The sequence below is a fragment of the Octopus bimaculoides genome, chromosome 1 (genome assembly GCF_046866305.1).
Source record: "Octopus bimaculoides isolate indiv1 chromosome 1, ASM4686630v1, whole genome shotgun sequence".
Classification (NCBI taxonomy): Eukaryota; Metazoa; Mollusca; class Cephalopoda; order Octopoda; family Octopodidae; genus Octopus; species Octopus bimaculoides.
Window position 1 is genome coordinate 130,676,526 of NC_142928.1, and position 19,032 is coordinate 130,695,557.

At 34.0% G+C, this 19,032-nt stretch overlaps 2 protein-coding genes and 1 pseudogene across 4 annotated transcripts; 2 read left to right on the forward strand and 1 right to left on the reverse strand.

Annotated features, from left to right (window-relative positions):
• The first annotated feature begins 44 nt into the window (after positions 1-44).
• Positions 45-6,789, forward strand: LOC106878178 (meiotic nuclear division protein 1 homolog). Of its 2 annotated transcripts, XM_014927321.3 has the most exons (6): positions 45-183; positions 1,003-1,068; positions 2,520-2,693; positions 4,134-4,241; positions 5,535-5,694; positions 6,616-6,789. In XM_014927321.3, exons 1-6 carry the CDS (start codon positions 181-183, stop codon positions 6,720-6,722), a joined length of 618 nt encoding a protein of 205 aa, XP_014782807.1. In that variant the 5' UTR covers positions 45-180; the 3' UTR covers positions 6,723-6,789. The 2 variants fall into 2 exon arrangements, with proteins under 2 accessions (XP_014782807.1, XP_089214370.1); XM_089358244.1 differs by lacking the exon at positions 1,003-1,068 and having other exon boundaries at positions 102-183.
• Positions 6,790-8,678: 1,889 nt separating this feature from the next.
• On the reverse strand, positions 8,679-15,892 carry LOC106878191 (uncharacterized). Of its 2 annotated transcripts, none has more exons than XM_014927347.3 (3): positions 15,812-15,892; positions 13,844-14,397; positions 8,679-11,627 (listed from the first exon to the last, which is right to left on the reverse strand). In XM_014927347.3, exons 2-3 carry the CDS (start codon positions 14,265-14,267, stop codon positions 11,014-11,016), a joined length of 1,038 nt encoding a protein of 345 aa, XP_014782833.1. In that variant the 5' UTR covers positions 14,268-14,397; positions 15,812-15,892; the 3' UTR covers positions 8,679-11,013. The 2 variants fall into 2 exon arrangements, with proteins under 2 accessions (XP_014782833.1, XP_014782826.1); XM_014927340.3 differs by having other exon boundaries at positions 15,638-15,892.
• A 2,133-nt stretch (positions 15,893-18,025) lies between these two features.
• On the forward strand, positions 18,026-18,522 carry LOC149137725 (uncharacterized; annotated as a pseudogene).
• Positions 18,523-19,032: the final 510 nt, after the last annotated feature.

Genomic DNA, 19,032 nt, shown 5'->3' on the forward strand with positions numbered 1-19,032 from the left:
GTTTTATGTTAAGTATAAGAAGTAGTTTACTTTATTCTTTAATTGCTGCTATTTTAAAATACCGTTTGAAAATCGACTGTGAGACATCCCTCTGGGAACACGGTAAATGTAATACATGGTGCGAATTTTGAAATTATTTAAAAAGGCGCGATATTTGACATTTGAAAAACTGTATTAAGAATGGTATGTGTTCCCTGTTATTATCTTTTCCTTTTATTTTCAATTTCTGAGCATCTCCTGTTTCAGTTGCTATTAGAGGCTGTAGTTTGTGAAAGCCCAATACTTGTAATATAATGTCTGACATCAATTCAACAGTGGAGGAACATCAAAACTTAAATCTAAAGTTAATTCTCAGCCGGTCTTATAAAAATTTATAAAAGAAGGAACTATTGAAAACAATTCCTGTCATATCTATCGAGATAACACTCACAAGTAGAATATGTGTAGCAGTGTTTTACTATTGTCGCTTAAATTTTACATTTTGTTGTCCCAACTATGTATTCACCACTGCCGACTTTAACGCTATAGTATATACTCAATTAAAAAGTTTTAAATGTCTATATATTCATAATTGTAACTTTGAGTAAGGCAAAGCAAATCGGTACAAAACTGCACCGAAAAATTCCAGCAAAGGACAGCACTGCATTTATTAAATGTGTATGTCTCTCTACTTTATAAATGATTTCAGAGACAATATATTAACATTTTTTGATCAAATATTTAGAGTAGCACATTTGCAGATAAATCTGTCTGTAGAAAACAGAAATATATTAAAACGCACTCCTCAAAATAAGTATTATTTGACTTTACATCGCGGCAAGACTTCCGCCCCACAAAACAGAAACACCCTCATGGCTTAGTGGTATGAATGTTGAACAACATTTGATGTGAGTGGAAAGTGAACCAAGTGTTGTATACATTGAAGTAACCTTGAGTTGTTTTTTGGGGGGGCGGGGGGTTGTTGTTTTTAATATCAGTAATATTATTATTGCTATTATATAGTCTAAAAAGAGAGGGCTGAGTGTTGAAGAAAAGAGAAGTCGAATGATGGAATTCTTCTTTGAAAAGGTAATGTTTTTCTAAAGTCTTAATTTTTTTTCAGTATTGCTAAATTCATAAATAAAGAATATTTTTAAATGTTTAATATATCTGGAAATACAGTTCTATATTTAAGAGACGAGGAATTATGTACATTATTTACATTTGACGGATATTTGTCCTCATCTTGCTTACAACAAACAAGATGAGGACAAATATCCGTCAAATGTAAATAATGTCTGGAAATATATGTATGCCATAAAATACTGTATGTATATGCTATGAAATAAAAATTACCTGTTAATCCTTACTTATCTTAATTTGGAATAAAGTAAGATTGTGTTTTTCCATTGCATTTATCTGTAATTTCTTTATATTCTGACTGAAGGAAATTCTGTTTTTAATTGTACAAATTTGTAACTGCAATTAGGGAATCTTGAAGAGAATGAACAGAGTTTATGTGGTGATCTTCAGTAACCCAACTGTATTGTTAATAAATATGGAAAATAATAAATATATTAATAATAGCTTCTAACATCTGTGTAAGGCCACACTGTTTAGAAGGCACAGCTCTGCACATTCTAAGTTCGCCTGCGACAACATTGATGCCAAGCTATATCAGCCTTTGCCTCTCCCTTGAACATCAAATGCTGTGGAGAGGGGAGATGTGCTCATGGAGTTTTTATTGTAAGATATTTTAATCAACTTCCTAATTTGAGTTTTGACAAAATGGCATAGATTATCATAAGTATTTCAGAATCTTGTCATAAGTATCAAAGCAGGTTGCAAACTACTCAGCCAAGGTTGTACTTATGACCTTCACTACTCCTCCAAGACTGATGAAGTTAATGCTGTTAACGTTTTACTTAAACAGCTGGAAAAACAAGTACAAGGAGAGAATTCCAGAGAGCCAGTATTCTGAGGATGAACTTTTTCTTTTAGAATATATTGAATGTAAATTTGAAACATCTGGATATTAGTATTTTGTTGACTGAATGCACATTTTGGTTTTCATTTTTTTTTTTTACTGTATATGACATTTCATTCAGAAGTCACAGGTGAAGTTTCTCAAAAGTAAGGTTAATATATACTTGGACAGTTGGCGCTTGATGGTAATACATGAAGGGAAATAGAGGGCCAATAATTTTACAGGGAATCGGTAACAAATGCAAGCAGTTACATCTAGCAAGTATAAAGGATATATGCAAGGAAGATGATATAATTTAATGTTTGCCTTCCATGCTGGCATGGATTGGATAGTTTGATGAGTTGAAGGACTACAGTGTACTCCAGTGTCTGCTTTGGCATGGTTTCAATGGCTGGGATGCCCTTCCTAACGACCACTGTACAGGCTGCTCTTTTCACGACACTAGCACTAGTAAGGTTGCCAAGCCCTTTCAACTGATGTGTAATTTTTTTTCAAGTTTCATTTTAAAGCATGAGAAGGTTGTAACAATTTAATTTCGCTGTTTCTTTTGTAGAAAGACTTCTTTCAGTTAAAGGAGTTGGAAAAGCTCTGCCAGAAGGAAAAAGGAATTACTTCAATGTCTGTGAAAGAAATTCTAACAAGCCTTGTTGATGATGGAATGGTAGACACTGACAAAATTGGAACTTCTGTCTATTTTTGGGCATTCCCTAGCAAAGCAAGTCAAACTGTGAGGATTTTTTAAAATTTTCTATTATTATTGTTGTTGTTGTTTTATGGAATGTGTTGTGGATATTGAGTATGGTCCTTTAAATTTTGAGTTCAAATCCTGCCGAGATCAAATTTGCATTTCATACCTCTCGGACTGATACCCCTTCAATTTCTCTTGCACAACCCAGTTTAAGAAGCTCTGCTCTAAACAATGCTCAAATTTCCACCACAGAAAAGCTGGCTTGATATCTCACTGAAAACCTTAATTTTTTTTATCCATTGATGTCATTATAACGTATCAATTAATGAGTCTGTTCTCCAGCTTATTCAAGTAGTCACAAAAATATGCTTTACTCTTTTTTTTCTCTAACAACCATACAAAAATTAACATAAAAAAAAAAAAATAATAAGTACAGCTGTTATAAGTTATTAGACTGTTGACCACAATGAGTTCAGACCTTTGTACAACAATAAGTAATTAATATTTATTAATTAGGGCACCACTAAAGAGCTTGTCTTTTATTGTGCCTAAGGAACAAGCCAGCAATTTTCTCTGGGTTTATCAAATTTGTATATATCATTCTTACTGTCCTAGAATATTAGGATGGAAAGTTCTAACATTCATACTTTTCCCAAAAACATTAATAACATATTTCTTGTTAGACAAAAGTTTTGATAGGAAACTGCATGCATTGAAATATAATTAAATGCTCACACTGATATTTTTATTGAATTCATTATTCAAACCAATCAATACAAACATTAAGAATAGATATTCACAAAATCATACTCAAGCATTTAACTACTGTTAAATTATGTTCTCCTTCTGTGTCTTCAGCTAGTATGTCTATTGCCCTTTCCTCTGAAGTTAGATCATATCAAGATGAGTGGGGGGGGGGGGGGTCAGCCTTTATCATACAACCGTTCATAACATTTCAACTTCACTTTCTCCTCTTGCAGTTCTTTGGGTGGCAGATTTAATCTGTCACTTTTGTTACCATATTTCTATTGAAATATGCTGCTTTTTATTTCAATTAATTTTTAAAGTAATGACAAATTTAGTAAAATAACATTGCTATACCATGTATTTAGAACATAAATTAACATGAAATTTTGATAAAATGTTTTTATTTAAATCACTTTAAAACAGGTAGTGTGTATCATAGATTTCTTGTTTAAGGATTATTTCTTCCTTTCCTCCCACCAGTTTTAGAGGCACTGAAAACGGTCATGGCTACTGTCTTTCATCCTGTAAGTCACATAAAAAAAATTACTTGCTTCATTCTTTTTCAGAACAGTATTCTTGCCTAAAGGGTATTATATGTAGCAGCAGTATGAGCTTGCTATAAATAATGTAGTTTCTTAACCACATGGTCATATATTCCTAAGTATTTAAAGACACTTAGACAACTTTGATAGTTTTATCTGATGAAACAACAATGTCTGCCTTTTATTTCAGATGAAAAAGAAGATCAATGATTTAAATAAAAAAACTGAAGACACTCTCAATAGAAAAGCATTACTGGAGAAACTAGTGACTGAATCAAAAACAAAGAGAGAAGATAATGTAATATAATTTGACATTTGTGTTGATATTTATTGTTAATGTTTTTAGGCAAGTTTATTGTTTTACATGATTTCTTTTTCAAATTTAGGAAATTATATACTTTTGGAGCAATTGTTTTTACAATATGAATGTATTTCCACCTGCTAATTATTCAACTATGTATTAGAAGTAAATTCTATTGTCATTCAAACAGGCTAAGTAAGCAGAGATACATACCTTACCTCAGGTACTATGATATGGTTTGAATATCATGTATTAAATACAGTAGCAAATTTCAGTCTCAACCCATAGTTCTTTAACTATACACAATCACTATTCATCTTGTACATTAAACATTGATTTCTTAGAGAAGTATAAAGCCAGAGATTTTTAAGGTAACAGAAATTTTATTATACTTTTTGTAAGAGCATACTTTATTATTTAGTAAAGAAATAATATGCATCTCTGTACATCATCATTGTTTATTGTCCTCCTTCCATACTGGCATGGGTTAGACGGTTTGACGCGCTTCCTAACACCAACCACTCTGCAGAGTGCTTTTTACATGGCACCAACACAGGCAAGGTCAGTTTTGGCATGGTTTTTACAGCTTGATACCCTTCCAGATGATAACCACTTTACAGTGTAGACTGGGTGCTTTTTAAGTGGCACCAGCACTGGCCTTAATAGTTAAGTACAACATACCTGGTTAATTTACATAGCAGAATTGCTAATTAAACCATTCCACAGGATATAGACTCAGTCTTATACAGTAACTTTAACCTTCATTGTGCATCTCATAGCCTTGTATTTTGCATCAGTGTTAAATCTTCAACATGTCGTTAATTTGAGAATACAACCATTAGTTTCTGTTGTGATATTGATTTAAGGTTATTTTTGTTTTAATGTGAACATCTAGGTGGTTCATGACAATAACATTATCATCATTTAATGTCCACTTTTCATGCTGGCATGGGTTAGATGGCTTGACTGGAACTGGTAAGCTGAAGAGCTGCACCAGGTTCCAGTCTGAACTGGACTTGATTTCCACAGTTGGATGCCCTTCCTAATGCCAACCACTTCAAGAATGAGTGAGTGCCTTTTATGTGTCACTGGCATGGGCGCTTTTACATGTCACTGGCATGGATGCTGTTTTGTATTGCCAACATGAGTGCTTTTATGTGTCACCAGCACTGACCACTATGATTTCGCATGGCTTGACAATTTTCTCAAGCACAGAAAAACTAAATATATGTTTTAAAAATATTGCAAATTAAAATATAAGAAAAAATTTTCTTTCTCTCTCTCTCTTAGGAAGAACGTGACAATATTCTGAAAGAGCTGGAAAAAAAGAAAGAGGAAAACAAGCGGTTGATATCAGAAGTTGACTGCTACCAAGAATGTGACCCTGATGTCATTGAAGGGGTAAAGAATCAGGTCGTATTGGCTAAAGAAACAATTAACAGGTGGACAGGTAAGAAATACAATGATAGAATTTGTTTAAGTAAGTAAAATTATATTTACAATAGAGTCTATGTATATCACCATCATCGACATCATCATCTTAAAATCTGTTACCATGTTGCATGGTTCTGACAAGTTGAGTCACAGTTTTCTAAGGCCAGATGCCCTTCTTGATGCCAAGCCCTGCTTATTTCCATACAAGGTAATAATCTCCCAATCTGACAAATAGCTTGGGCATGGTTACACAGAAAATTGGAAACAAATGACTCTGGTTAAACAAGCCTTTTTTGTTTACAATGGTCATGCAACATGTCAGGAAGCCTAGATATGCTTTCATGGTGGGCTGCAAGCAAATGACATCGTTTGCTTACAAGGCCATTGTTTACAACCAGTGAACACAGATTAAGGCACTAAGAAATATGAAAATGCACAGATACAAATATATATATATTTATATATATATATTGTTGTTGGCACTCCGTCGCTTATGACGTCGAGGGTTCCAGTTGATCCGATCAACGGAACAGCCTGCTCGTGAAATTAACGTGCGAGTGGCTGAGCACTCCACAGACACGTGTACCCTTAACGTAGTTCTCAGGGATATTCAGCGTGACACAATGTGACAAGGCTGACCCTTTGAATTACAGGCACAACAGAAACAGAAAGTAAGAGTGAGAGAAAGTTGTGGTGAAAGAGTACAGCAGGGTTTGCCACCATCCCTGCCGGAGCCTTGTGGAGCTTTAGGTGTTTTCACTCAATAAACACTCACAACACCCAGTCTGGGAATCGAAACCACGATCCTATGACCGCGAGTCCGCTGCCCTAACCACATATATTCATATGTACATGCATAGGAGTCTCTGAAAGTGAAAATACTTATATACACATTGTGTGTGTGTGTTTGTTTTTATTTAATACTTTTTTTTTCCAGACAATATATTTTCAACAAAATCTTGGATTAAAAGAAAGTTTGCATTTGAAGATCGCATAATTGACAAACAGTTTGGCATTCCAGAAGATTTTGATTATATTTCATAAGAAATTGCTTTATTTAATTTTTCTGATTATTTGGTTTTGATTAATAAAATATATTTTTTTAAATATACTTTTGCATTGTTCCAATTTTTTTAATGTAACAGATTCTGTGAATACCAGACTTAGCAGAGATAGAAAATTGTTTTATTAGTATGTGGATATCTCAATGGGTCCCATCATATTCAGCTTGTACCTGAGGTTCTTATGTCTTTAAGACTCAAGTTAATAAATATCATGGCAGGCTTTACTAACTGTATCTCTAATTCAGACATGATTGTCATTATTTCATTATTGACTTACATGGGGTTTTTTTTGCAATGTAATGAATTTTGTCCTGGTTTACAAAAAATTTCTTCTCCATAGATGCAGGCATGGCTGTGTGATAAGAAGCTTGCTTCCCAACCACTTCAAGTTCAGTCTCACTGCGTGGCACCTTCAGCAAGTGCCTTCTACTATAGCTTTTGGTTGACCAAAGCCTTGTGAGTGGATTTGATAGACAGAAGCTGAAAGAAGCCTGTCATGTGAGTGTGTCTTTGTTTGTCCCCCACCACCACTTGACAACTGGTGTTGGTGTGTTTACATCCCTGTAACTTACTGGTTCAGCAAAAGAACCCATAGAATAAGTACTAGACTTAAGAAAAAAAATGACGTTGATTTGTTCGACTAAAATTCTTTCAGGTGGTGTGCCAGCATGGCTGCAATCAAATGATTGAAACAAGTAAAAGATAAGATTTGTTCTTAGCCTTTGCTGCTATGTCCACAAGAATTGCTTACTTTTTTTCTTTCTCTTTTTTCTTTAACAGTTCATAGCTTTTATCTCCTGTGGGCTTAGTCTTTTATTTAACTCTACAAGTGTTATGCATCCTAATCAACATTTGGTCAAAAAGACTCATACTCCAGAGTAGAAGTATTAAGGCCACTGCCCCTGGTGAAGAGGTTTGGCCTGCAAGAGTTCTATACAGGTGCCACATAAAAAGAACCCGTGCTGGTGTCACATAAAAGCACCCAGCACACACAGTAAAGTGGTCAGCATTGGGAAGAGCATCCAGCCATTGAAACCATGTCCAATCAGACTGGAACCTGGTGAAGCTCTCTGGTTTGCCAGCTCTGGTCAAACCGCCAGCATCAAAAACAGACGTTAAATGATGATGATGATAATATGCTACTGGTTGAAGTACTCGCCATTATCTTTTATCCAACTCATATATGTGTAAGAAATGGCTATTATTAATAACTTATCATAAATCTGTGCTCTATACATTCATATCATTGTCATGTCTACCATATTATCTGGTCATGCTGAATGCAAAGACCAAATTATCATATATCCATATTATATCAGGCAGGTTTAAATTTCCATCACTATTTTCTACTATAGTTTTGGTTTGGGTTGACCCATAGCTTTATGACTCAAATTTGGTAGATGAAAACACTACAGAAACCCATCATGCATATTTGAGTGTCTTTGACAGCATTGCCAGTTAAAAAAGTGTTGCATCAAAAAAGCTAATTGGAAATCAATAAAATAAGAAATAAGTAATGAAGTCAATTGATCAACTAAGAGCACTTAATCCTTTCAATACCAACCCGCCTGAGACTGCCTAAGGTTCTATGATATAAACTTACAGTTTAATGTATCTAAATTATTGAAATTTTATGCAAATTTGTTCCAGACTTCAGCTTAATAATGAGAAAGTTATTTTACTATATTGTCTATTCTTTCAAAAGTTAATTGAAGCAAAGGTAGTATATGCTGACAGAAATATGGTAACAAAAGGGTTAAATATGACAGACGGGTGGAAAACAATAACCAGTATATTACCATGCTTTAATGTAGTCAGTAAGCAGATGACAATGACATTTCTGGTTATCAGACACATATATTTACTTTTTTTTTAAATATCTTGTTAATTGAAAATTCAGTAAGCTAGAAAAAGTTAAATATCACAAACAATAATGTATATTGATAACTTCCTTAAAAGGAGTTTATTAAAAATATTGAAACTCATTCTTACAACATATACTTCTGCTGCTGAGTATTATAGAAAGCCAGATAAGTTACATGGCTGTTTAGAAAAGATGTGTCATTCATAAAAAAGTGACGAAGAAAAGATATAACATTCATATATCTCAAGCATTTATACTGTAAGTCAAATGATTGGATCTATGATTTGAAACAGTTCATGGATTTGATTCACAAAGTAATTAATGGCATTCACTTTGACACCACATAATTCCAGGTTTGATCATGCTACACAACACTTTGGGCAAGTGGCTTCTACTATAGTCTTGGTTTGATCAATACTTTGAAAGTGAAATTTGAAAGATGAGAACCCTTCATATAAGTATATGTTCGTTTGCACCCCTCTATGTCCTGAACTCAGCAGTTCAATAAATGGATAATGATAAAATAAGTACTTGAAGGCAGTGTCCCAGCATGGCTGCAGTCTTACAACTAAAACCAGTAAGAGAATATCACCATTTTGAAGAGTAATAAATTAAGAAATAACAGAGATATTATTGATTATAGAATGTCATGTTTTACTCATTGTAAAAATATTTTCTCATCTAACTATATACAAGAAAAACCATATGCAGTGATTATACAAATGTATAGTATGAGTTTTATAGATTTTATTTTCTTAGGTGCATGAAATTATATTTATTTTTGTACTTTAAAAAAAATCAAGTGCATGTATATCATATTTTTTGCACTCAATCATGTTAGATGCATATACCATTAGAATTGCTATGTCAAGGTGGTCTCAAATTTTTTAAAAATTTGTTTGAAACCAGGAAGAAAAGCATAAATTAAGATTGACATTAAACATGATTAAACCAAGAAAATTGTTAGTGGATACTAACTCTACGGTACAATGCATTAACAATCAAAGCAACCTGTCATGGCTCAGTGAGTTTGATGACTTAATGACTACTATTGAATAGTTATGTTGAGAACAGAATAAAGAACTGCTGTGAAATGTGAATTGATGGCAACCAGTTTGGATGCAAGAAGTCAGAACAGGGGTGATTAGAACTCACTTGAACTAAAATTACCAAACAAGTAATATTTGTGTGTGTTGTGAAAAAAATTCAGAAACCCAGCATAAGACATTTTGTTCTAGTATGTAATATGAATTTATCATGTTGTACATAACAATACATCACCCTTCTCAAAACAATAATTAAACCAAAAATAGTTTAAATATTTTAATGTGATTTCTGATAATAGGAGATACAGATAAACTTGACCCAAAGAATATATGTTCATATTAACATTAGTTTGAATTTTTAGGCAACCGTGCTAAACATGCAAGAAATAGTAGCTAAATTTCCCTCATCACACCCCACTTTTAGAAAGGCAAGACATACTGAAGTCCTAAATATACTGTCTGAAAAGAAAAAAATAGGATGCTCACAGCCAAAACTCCTTTGATTATTAGTGTATTCAGTCAGAGCTGACATAGGATTAGATAACAACCAGAAGTCTATCTAGTAGTAAAATAAATAAACCTTCTGGGAATTAGGATGACCAATGGATGGAAAAGCATATCAGATCTGTTAAAAGAACAAAGATATGAAGTATTTGCCTCATCTCTGACACGTCAGCAGTTTTAACTCAATATTTTCAGTTTGCAATAGACAACAAACCAAAAGCTGTTTTTCCATTATCAATGAATCTTCAGCTAGTATTTAATCTGTATTGCATCCTACTTCTCTAACATATAGAATATAGTTAACAAAAACAGTCTGAAGATACTAAGCTTTTGTATTTATGTATAATGTCATCCTGTATCTTCACCGATCTGATATATATAAAATAATTATGATTTAGACCTAGTAGCCACTGAGGTAAGAGTATATATTAGGATTAATAATTGTTAACAAGGTTCAAGGTTGATATTTTGGCTCGTATTTTATGTAGAACAACCCATTTATTCTTTTGAGATGAATAAAGCAATTACTTAGACCAATTAGAAAATAGAGACTGAATGTTAGATGCAGTAATTTAGAGGTTCGTCAATGCACTTCCAATCATACTAGAACTGTATCTTAATACTACACTACAAAAGGCTAGCATCTTATTCACAAGTTAAATTACCCTCACCAACTTAAATCTAGAGAAACAAGTATATTATCTCTTGATCCAGATTATAAAACAAATGTTTAAATGAAGATGAAATAAATGGTTTTGATAAAAACATTGAGAACTTAAATATTTTTATCTTAGTCTTTGTGTATAAGCAGAGTGAATGGTTTCTATATTTCTGTACACTTACAAAAGGAGATAAGTTTATCTTTCTGATGAAATACTGGAATTGAGCTTATCAGCTGTGATAGAGTTCAGTACAGATGTGTGAGAAAATGTTGATGTTTGAGATAAAGACGAAGTTACTATTTGCTGCTGATTAGAATATTTGGAACTATTCTGATTTTGATCAGTCAGTAATATTTGAAAAAAGTCATTGTCTTGTGACTGAGATTTGATTATCTGCTTACCAACTTGAGCAGAATGATCCTGCTGAGAAAGTTGATTTGGTACTGAATCAGGCAGTTGAAAGTTACTCTCATTACAGGGAAGTTCACTGCTGGCAGTTTTCAGTAGTTGAAGTCCTTGGTTAGGTCGATAACTAAACTTTGCAGCCAGTTCCCATTTGTGTACATTACGTGTGTGTTGATTGCGTTTGTCAGAACGTGTGAATGCACGTTGACAATATTCACACACGTATGGTTTTTCACCTGTGTGTGTACGAATATGTATGTTCAGCTTATCTGAATCTGCAAATCCTTTGTTACAGTATGCACATTTATAGGGTCGTTCACCAGTATGAGATCTCATATGAATAGTCCGTTTGTTGGATTTTGAAAATGTACGATCACAATAATCACATTTATAGGGTTTTATACCTATATTAAAAAAAAAAGAACAACAATTTAAATCATCAACATCACCACAAATTTCTCTTCAATAAAATATTCTAATACAAATATTTGCTGCTTTTATAAAAAGAAATACAATGGGTTAAAATATCAGCCATCCCGTGATAAATATACAATGAAAGACTTTGATTCTTAATATGTAATTACAACACAAAAGAAAATATAATGTATAACATATATGAGAACAAAGACTGGTGGAGGTGTTTTCTGTTGCTCTGTATTATACGCATCAACAGCAAAGACTGGTAGATTTTTTTTCTGTTGCTGGTTGTGTTAGATGATGAAGGACTTCAATAGGTGGGAAAATGCTGAGAACCCTATCCAGTACATGCCAACATGGAAAAATAAAAGAAATTATGATGATGCATGTCTTCAATTGGTATTTTGATGCGTTTCAATACACTGTTAGATCAAACCATTTACCAAGTCCCAAAATGAAAAAAAGCATGCTTTTGTTAATTTATAAAGTAACTATCACAAAAGTCTTAAATAAGATATTCAAAGAAATATTTCTCAAAAAGTGCCAATCTCTAACTGTGGAGGTAATGTGTGGAAGGAGTGGACCCAGGAAGATATGGGACGAAGTCATGAAAAAAGATCTTCAGGCATTGAGCCTCACAGACAGGATGACAAGAGACCGAGACTTCTGGAAGTTTGCTATGCTTGAGAAGACACATCAAGCTAAATAAAATCTTGGTTGTCTTTGCATACAGGCGTGTCTCCTGCATCCCTCTTCAGCTGAGCAATCCTAATCTTGTGGGTTCATGAGTGCTGGTACCATGTAAAGAGCACTTGTACCATTTCCACATAAAAAGGCACCTGTACTAGTGCTGCATAAAAGCACCCGATACATTCTGTAATGTGGTTGGCATTAGGAAGTGCATCCAGCCATAGAAACCATGCCAAAACTGATATGGAGCCCAGGCAGCTCTTCAGCTGGCCAGCCCCTGTCAGACCATCTAACCCTGCCAGCATGGAAAACAGATGTTAAATGATGATAATGATTATTTTATATGAAACATATTGCTTAGGTTATATAACATAAAATCTACACATTTTGACCTATTTTGACTTAATGAAGCATAATAGTAGTCTTGTAACTGATTTCTACTTAGAAATATGACCAACATAATAAAGCTAATAATAATACTGCTAAGTGCTGTACATGTATTTATGTAACTGAAACTGCTCCTTTTATCACTCTCTAAAAGTGACTGATGAAATAACTAGCCTGTGAGGAAGAGGAAAGGAAAAATTATTCACAGGTAGATATTTTGTTAAACAGGAAGCTGACACATGAAGAAATGTAGTCCCATATATACATGCTAGATCGTATGTGTGTGTGTATGAACTTCGTAATGGCTGTGTGGTTAACAAGTTCACTTCCCAACCACTTGATTCTGGATTCAGTTCTTCTGTGCCACACCCTGGGCAAGTGTCTTCTATTACAGACTCAGGTTGATCAAAGCCTTATGAGTGGACTTGGTAGGCACATGAGTGTCTTTGTGCTCGTTTATATTTCTTCTCTAAAAATTGAAGTAGTGATGTTATTTCTCCAGTTAACAAATCATGCACTGGCTTTGTGCCTTTAAAGTCATGTGAAATAAGAGACCCCTTACTTGAGAAACAGGTAAGGGTTAGTAACAGAAAGGGTATTTGTCTGTAAAACAATTCCTTGCTAAGATGTTCATCTAACCCATACTAGCATGGAAAAACAGACATAAAAACAAACAAAGAAGAATGTATATCTTTATTATAATAGCTAGCATGAGAGTGTCAGTGGAGAAAGAAGTGTGTACTGGATGTTTTTTTTTTCATGCTACTAACACTAGTGAGGTCATAAAGGAATATGCAAGACAAGAAAAGGACAAGGAAGAAAAAAGTTTTCAAAAGCCCTCCTCAATTAAATGGAGGAGGAGTGATGGTTCTATGGCAGTTGTTGAGAGGCTAAAGTGTGATGGGGGGGGGGGGGGGGATCCCAGGTGTCTTACTATTGAAGAGATACAAAACCACCCTGCATTATACAAAGATGGGTGGGAGTAGCTGGAAAAAATATAATTGATGATTGTGATGGGACACTAGAGCATTTCATGGTACAAGAGATGTTCTAGTATCCCTAGTTTACTATTATTCTATTAACAAAAATATTTTTTCTGTTGAATTAGAATGCAGTTGTTACACACCTGTATGAACTTTGAAATGTTTAGCTAATTGACTTGCATCAGCATAAGACCTGTAACATAGTCCACACTTGTGAGGCTTGTCAGTCAGATGAAGTCCCTCATGAAGTTTGGCACTGGTGGCTGTTGTAAATCGTTCAGTGCAAAAATCACATTTATACAGCTTTTCATCAGTATGTGTCAACATGTGAATGGTAAGACATGTTGGTTCTGAAAATGTCAGATAACAGAAGGAACACTTCAATGACTTTGTCCGCACTTCTTCATTGTCAATATGTTTGCTAAGCTTCAAAGATGATGGGAAGGACTTGTCACAGTAAACACATTTATAGGATTTCTTATCATTATGTTGTTCACTGTGTTCTTCTAGCATGGTGTACTGTGAAAAGCTTTCATTACATATCTCACAAGAAAATTTTTTACTCATAGCTGAATCTACTGATACTGAAACTGGAGAAATAGGTTCCTGTTAATATGAGAAATCCAGGTTTGAATTTTAAGATTTCATTATTCAGTATATTCTTCCACTGACATTGATGAGAATCACAAATATTCTCCTATAAAAGAATATAAACTTAACTTTAGATAAACATGTTAAACTTTCAAATCTATAGACTATTCTTAATTGGTTTCAATGATAAATACAGAACTAATACTTTTATACATATATAAGACTATTAGATCATTATATCTATTAAAACATTATTTCAAGTAATTTTCTATCCTTTGACACAACAGAATGCCCAACACTCTTTTAGACAGCATCTGCTATTCAAGAGGAGGAGGGGGAACAAAGACAGATATTAGAAAGATAAAGACATGCACTAGCTTATGAGGTATCGAATTCAATAATCTGTTTAAATAATACAGGGTTTAGCATTGCTTTTCCTCTAAAATTAAATAGTATACCAGTAAAATATCGGTGTTGAAAAAAAAAACGCAGTAAATGCTAAGAAGTAGCTTTTTTTTTAATGTCTTATTTGGCAGATTTTAGCACAGAATCAAATTGTGCAGGTACTTTAATCTTTTTTAAAATCCCGATTTATAATTAACTTACTTTTTTAAGTTATGTAAAAAACAAAACATTACCTACGACGAGCAGCAAGAATTATAAAAATATAACATTTTGCCTTTAACTTATTTCTTTAGAAAATTAAATATTTTTATCATTTGGACATATATTTGTTGCTTTTCTTCAAATGATTGATTCGATTTCATTACTTTGATGTAATTCTAATTTGTTATTTTTTTTACATTTTCATAGCTAATTTAGACATTTTTAAGTCTCGTATCTTTGTAAAAACAGCACCTGCGAATTTGATTGTGACAAGTGTGCAATTTGCAATCAGTCGTTGTTCCCTTTAAATTGTCTCTCCTCTGGTTTAGATTCTCTACTTCGTGTTGATTTTTGTGCCTTGATGTTAGTAAATATCTTTACTAATATCAAAAATGACCTATAAATTTGTATTCTGGTTACTAAAAAGTTTATAAAAGTCGTAAAATTGAATCATGTGCTCCCTGGTATCTAAGTTTATTCAAAAATTGCTCGAAAGTTAACTTTAAAAGTTCTTAGTTACTACCCGTATAATATTAGCGGCAGATGCAGTTGATACAAAACAAAATATGACCTGCCCAGAAAAAAATGTGTTGGTTTGTAAGAGGAAGCGTTTGTGGCTAACTTCCCAGAAATGAATAGTAACTGGAACAATAACATCAAATGGAAATAAAACCGCCCGGGTGGATGTTATTTGAACCTCAGACAGCATGTAATATCAATACAAATAAACAATGTCAAACCATTATCACTGCTGGATTGTTGAGAGAAAACAAACAGCTGAGCGGTCATTATTGAAGTTTACTGCTGCACTCCAATGAAAACTGACACGTGCCATGCTGGTGTTGATGATGAAGTACATAATCTATATCCTATTGCTACATGCCGCTCGTTGCTTCTATCTTCTGTTTACTTACGCAATTCATTGAAAAATTCATACAAGTTGCAACTGTTTGATATGTACGATTTTTGTTAGCAGACATCCGGTTGTTATCGGTGTAACGCTTAATAAGTCATTTGTGAAAATCTTTTCCTTAGATGCATGACTTCTTTGTATTTACCTCTAACACCAAATTATTTCTGAAGTGGAAGAAGTGTATTAATATTAATGTTGACAAAAATCTGGAAACTTCATAAAATCTGACGTCATTCATTAATGAAATATATTCGTTAATTAGCGTGCCTTATAGAGTAGGGAAACATGAACACTACTAACATCTGCAAATACTTAACATTGTTGCCTATTAAGTAGTAAAATTTTGAATCTACTACTTGGCACGAGAACTAGTATATTTTTCAATTTTATTTAGCCCTTTCTTGGCATTATGTATACCATTATTCAGTTATATTTCAACATTTCTTGCCAATAGAGAAAAAGTTAGTTTCTAACCTAGATCCAAGGCCCTTTCACTGGAATTTCAACATCAACAGGGTGTGTGTGTGTTCAGATTTCTATGTTTAGTTTTATGTATGTATTCTCATGCATATGGTTGCATGTCCAGACATGCACATACATACTTAAATGATAAACTTCTGGAAAGTTTCACAGATTTTTACAGTTCCAGTGATGGATTGGATCTGTAGTCTTTGAATCAGCTTTCTCCTTCTTGGTTTTGAGAAACCGAATTTCTCGAGATTGGTATTTAGGCAGTGTGTTACATATTCCAGTGCCTGAATAATTACAGGTATAAACCTAAACTTGTAATCTAGATGGAGTAGCTGTAGATTCCTCAATAGTTCAGCATAGGTATTTTCTTTTTTGCTGATCTTTAGCTCTATGTTAACACATAAATTGGCCAGCTGAGTTCCACAACTGTACACAGTTTCTCTTCTCTGTCTCAAATTACTGTGTGTGTGGGGGATGATTTTTCTTTGAGTTTTATTTAAATTCTTGAGAGAGTTCAAGCCGGCTGCTAACAAATTGACGAGAGTTTTTTAGTTAAAAGAGTTCCTGGTGTTTGTAAATATGTGGTGGAGTTGATTGAACTGTCAGTGCATACCCCCAAGTGTGTGCATCAATTCATATAAGAATCTCAAATGGAGAATCTTTGGAATGTCTTACAAATCTTCACTGTGCCATTAATAAATCGGATTTGGAGAATCCTCTATCAGTTTCTTTTGCTCTTCCTCTGTGAAATTGAGTATTTTTAGGTTTTTGTGTGAATTTGTTGGTACATTACTTAATGCATTCATAATAATAGGTACAAATGAGAATTCATAATCAAGGTACAAGAGCTATAAGTTTTGCAATAATTCACCATAAATGTTCTCTTTTTCCTGGACTTTTGATTGTACATTCAGTGCAAGACTTTTTTTCCCTGTCCCACTGAACAATATCAAGTCTGTTATGTTTGCACCGAATTGATGTTTTTATTGGGGTGTTCCACCAGTATTCCTTGTTTTTAAAGGTGTGAATACCTGCTGGTTCTGATATGCCTTTGATGTATACATCAGAGCAGTCCTTCCTGTAGATAGCATTATAAATAGTCTTTGTAACTATATCATGCCTCAAGGGCAGGTAGTATCTCATAGACTTTTGGGAGCAGCTGCTGATGATGTGGGTAATATCTTCCACACTGGTATAGCAGAGCCAACATTTTTTATCACAACATGGAGATTTGGTGGTATTTTTGTCCTTGTTTATCAAGTATTTAGTAGCTATTTCCTGTTCCTGAATAGCGAAGGAATATCTTTCTAGGTGGGATATAATGTATCTATTGCAGGCCCAGGAGAGATTACTCCTCTTGTCAATGCTGTTGTTGCCCTCGAGCTTATAGGATATGTACCCATGCATTGCTTTTTGCTGGTATGATGCTTATTTCTCCTCCAAGCTTCAACAGAACTTTTCTCATGGTAGAACAATAGTTTTCTGTGACAGTTTACATTTGCCAGATGCCTTAGCTAGGCCGAAATAATGTCTTCACCACTTGACCCTTCTAACCTCTTCTACTTCCCCAAAGCTAGAATTAAGATATCACAGGCCTCCAACAAAATCCATTGTTCTCAATGATATGTCTATCCTTCTGGATAGTTATAAAAGCAAGAACCCTCAAGCAAAAGTTAGTTAGTGACAACTTGAGTTAGAGAAAGCTACCATTAGTTAGTGAATGGACCACTAGAATCATGACCACATGCAGGCAGCCACTAAAGACAAACGGCCAAATCCTGAAGTGGAGAGCGAAAAGAATGCTTAAGATGACAAGACTGGAGATAAAAAAGACGGTAAAGATGATTCCGACAAAGTAAACAGTTCTGAACAGCTGGATGACTCTGAGTCGAATGACAAATCTGAATCTGGAGTTGAGGATTGTAATGATAACAAAGAAGAGACAAATAACAAAGAAAATGATGAGAAAGAGAACGAAGACGATGTGATCAGCCCACGCAAAAGAGCCCAGATGACTTCATAAGGGACAATGTCAGCCCATCTAAGAAATCAAAAACAGAAACTGAAGAGAAGGAAGCTGTAGCACCAGAGTCATGATTTCTGGCAAAATCTCTTATGAACAGAGTGTACTGTTTAGCACATTTCTGGCTAATTTAGTTGGCATTTCATTAAGATGTATAAATCATCATATCATTTGCTATCATCTTTTTTGAGTTCTCAATTAATTATAAATTGTTAAAATGTTGTTTTTTTTCTTCCTTCCATCCTTGTCCTTAATGTCTTGGCAAGATGTTTTCAATACTTGAGTATAGTAGCTAGTTGTGAAACCAATAACATTTACTATATATTTTTCCATGTAGACTGCATTATTAGTTGGCTTCTTCTACCCTATTTTTCCTTCTCCAACCATGCCTGCCAGCCAACGAGACGGCAAATGGAAAAATGGGAGGGGGAGGGGACTTGCCAGCCAGCACTTTTTAAATTTTTAAAAATTTCCTCATAACTTTCATCGCTGATAACATAGCTTTTTGCTACTTTTCATTGTTTACAGAATACAATATCATCACTTGTTTTTCTTTTGTTTTTGTCATCCACCTATAAGTAAATACCTTGTAGGTTTTGCTAGGAATAGGGTAGTATCCTTTTGACTAATTTCAATCGCACAACACGTTGGGGGAGGTACTCAATTACTTTGACCCCAGTGTTCAACTGGTACTTATTTTATTAACCCTGAAAGGATCAAAGGCAGTA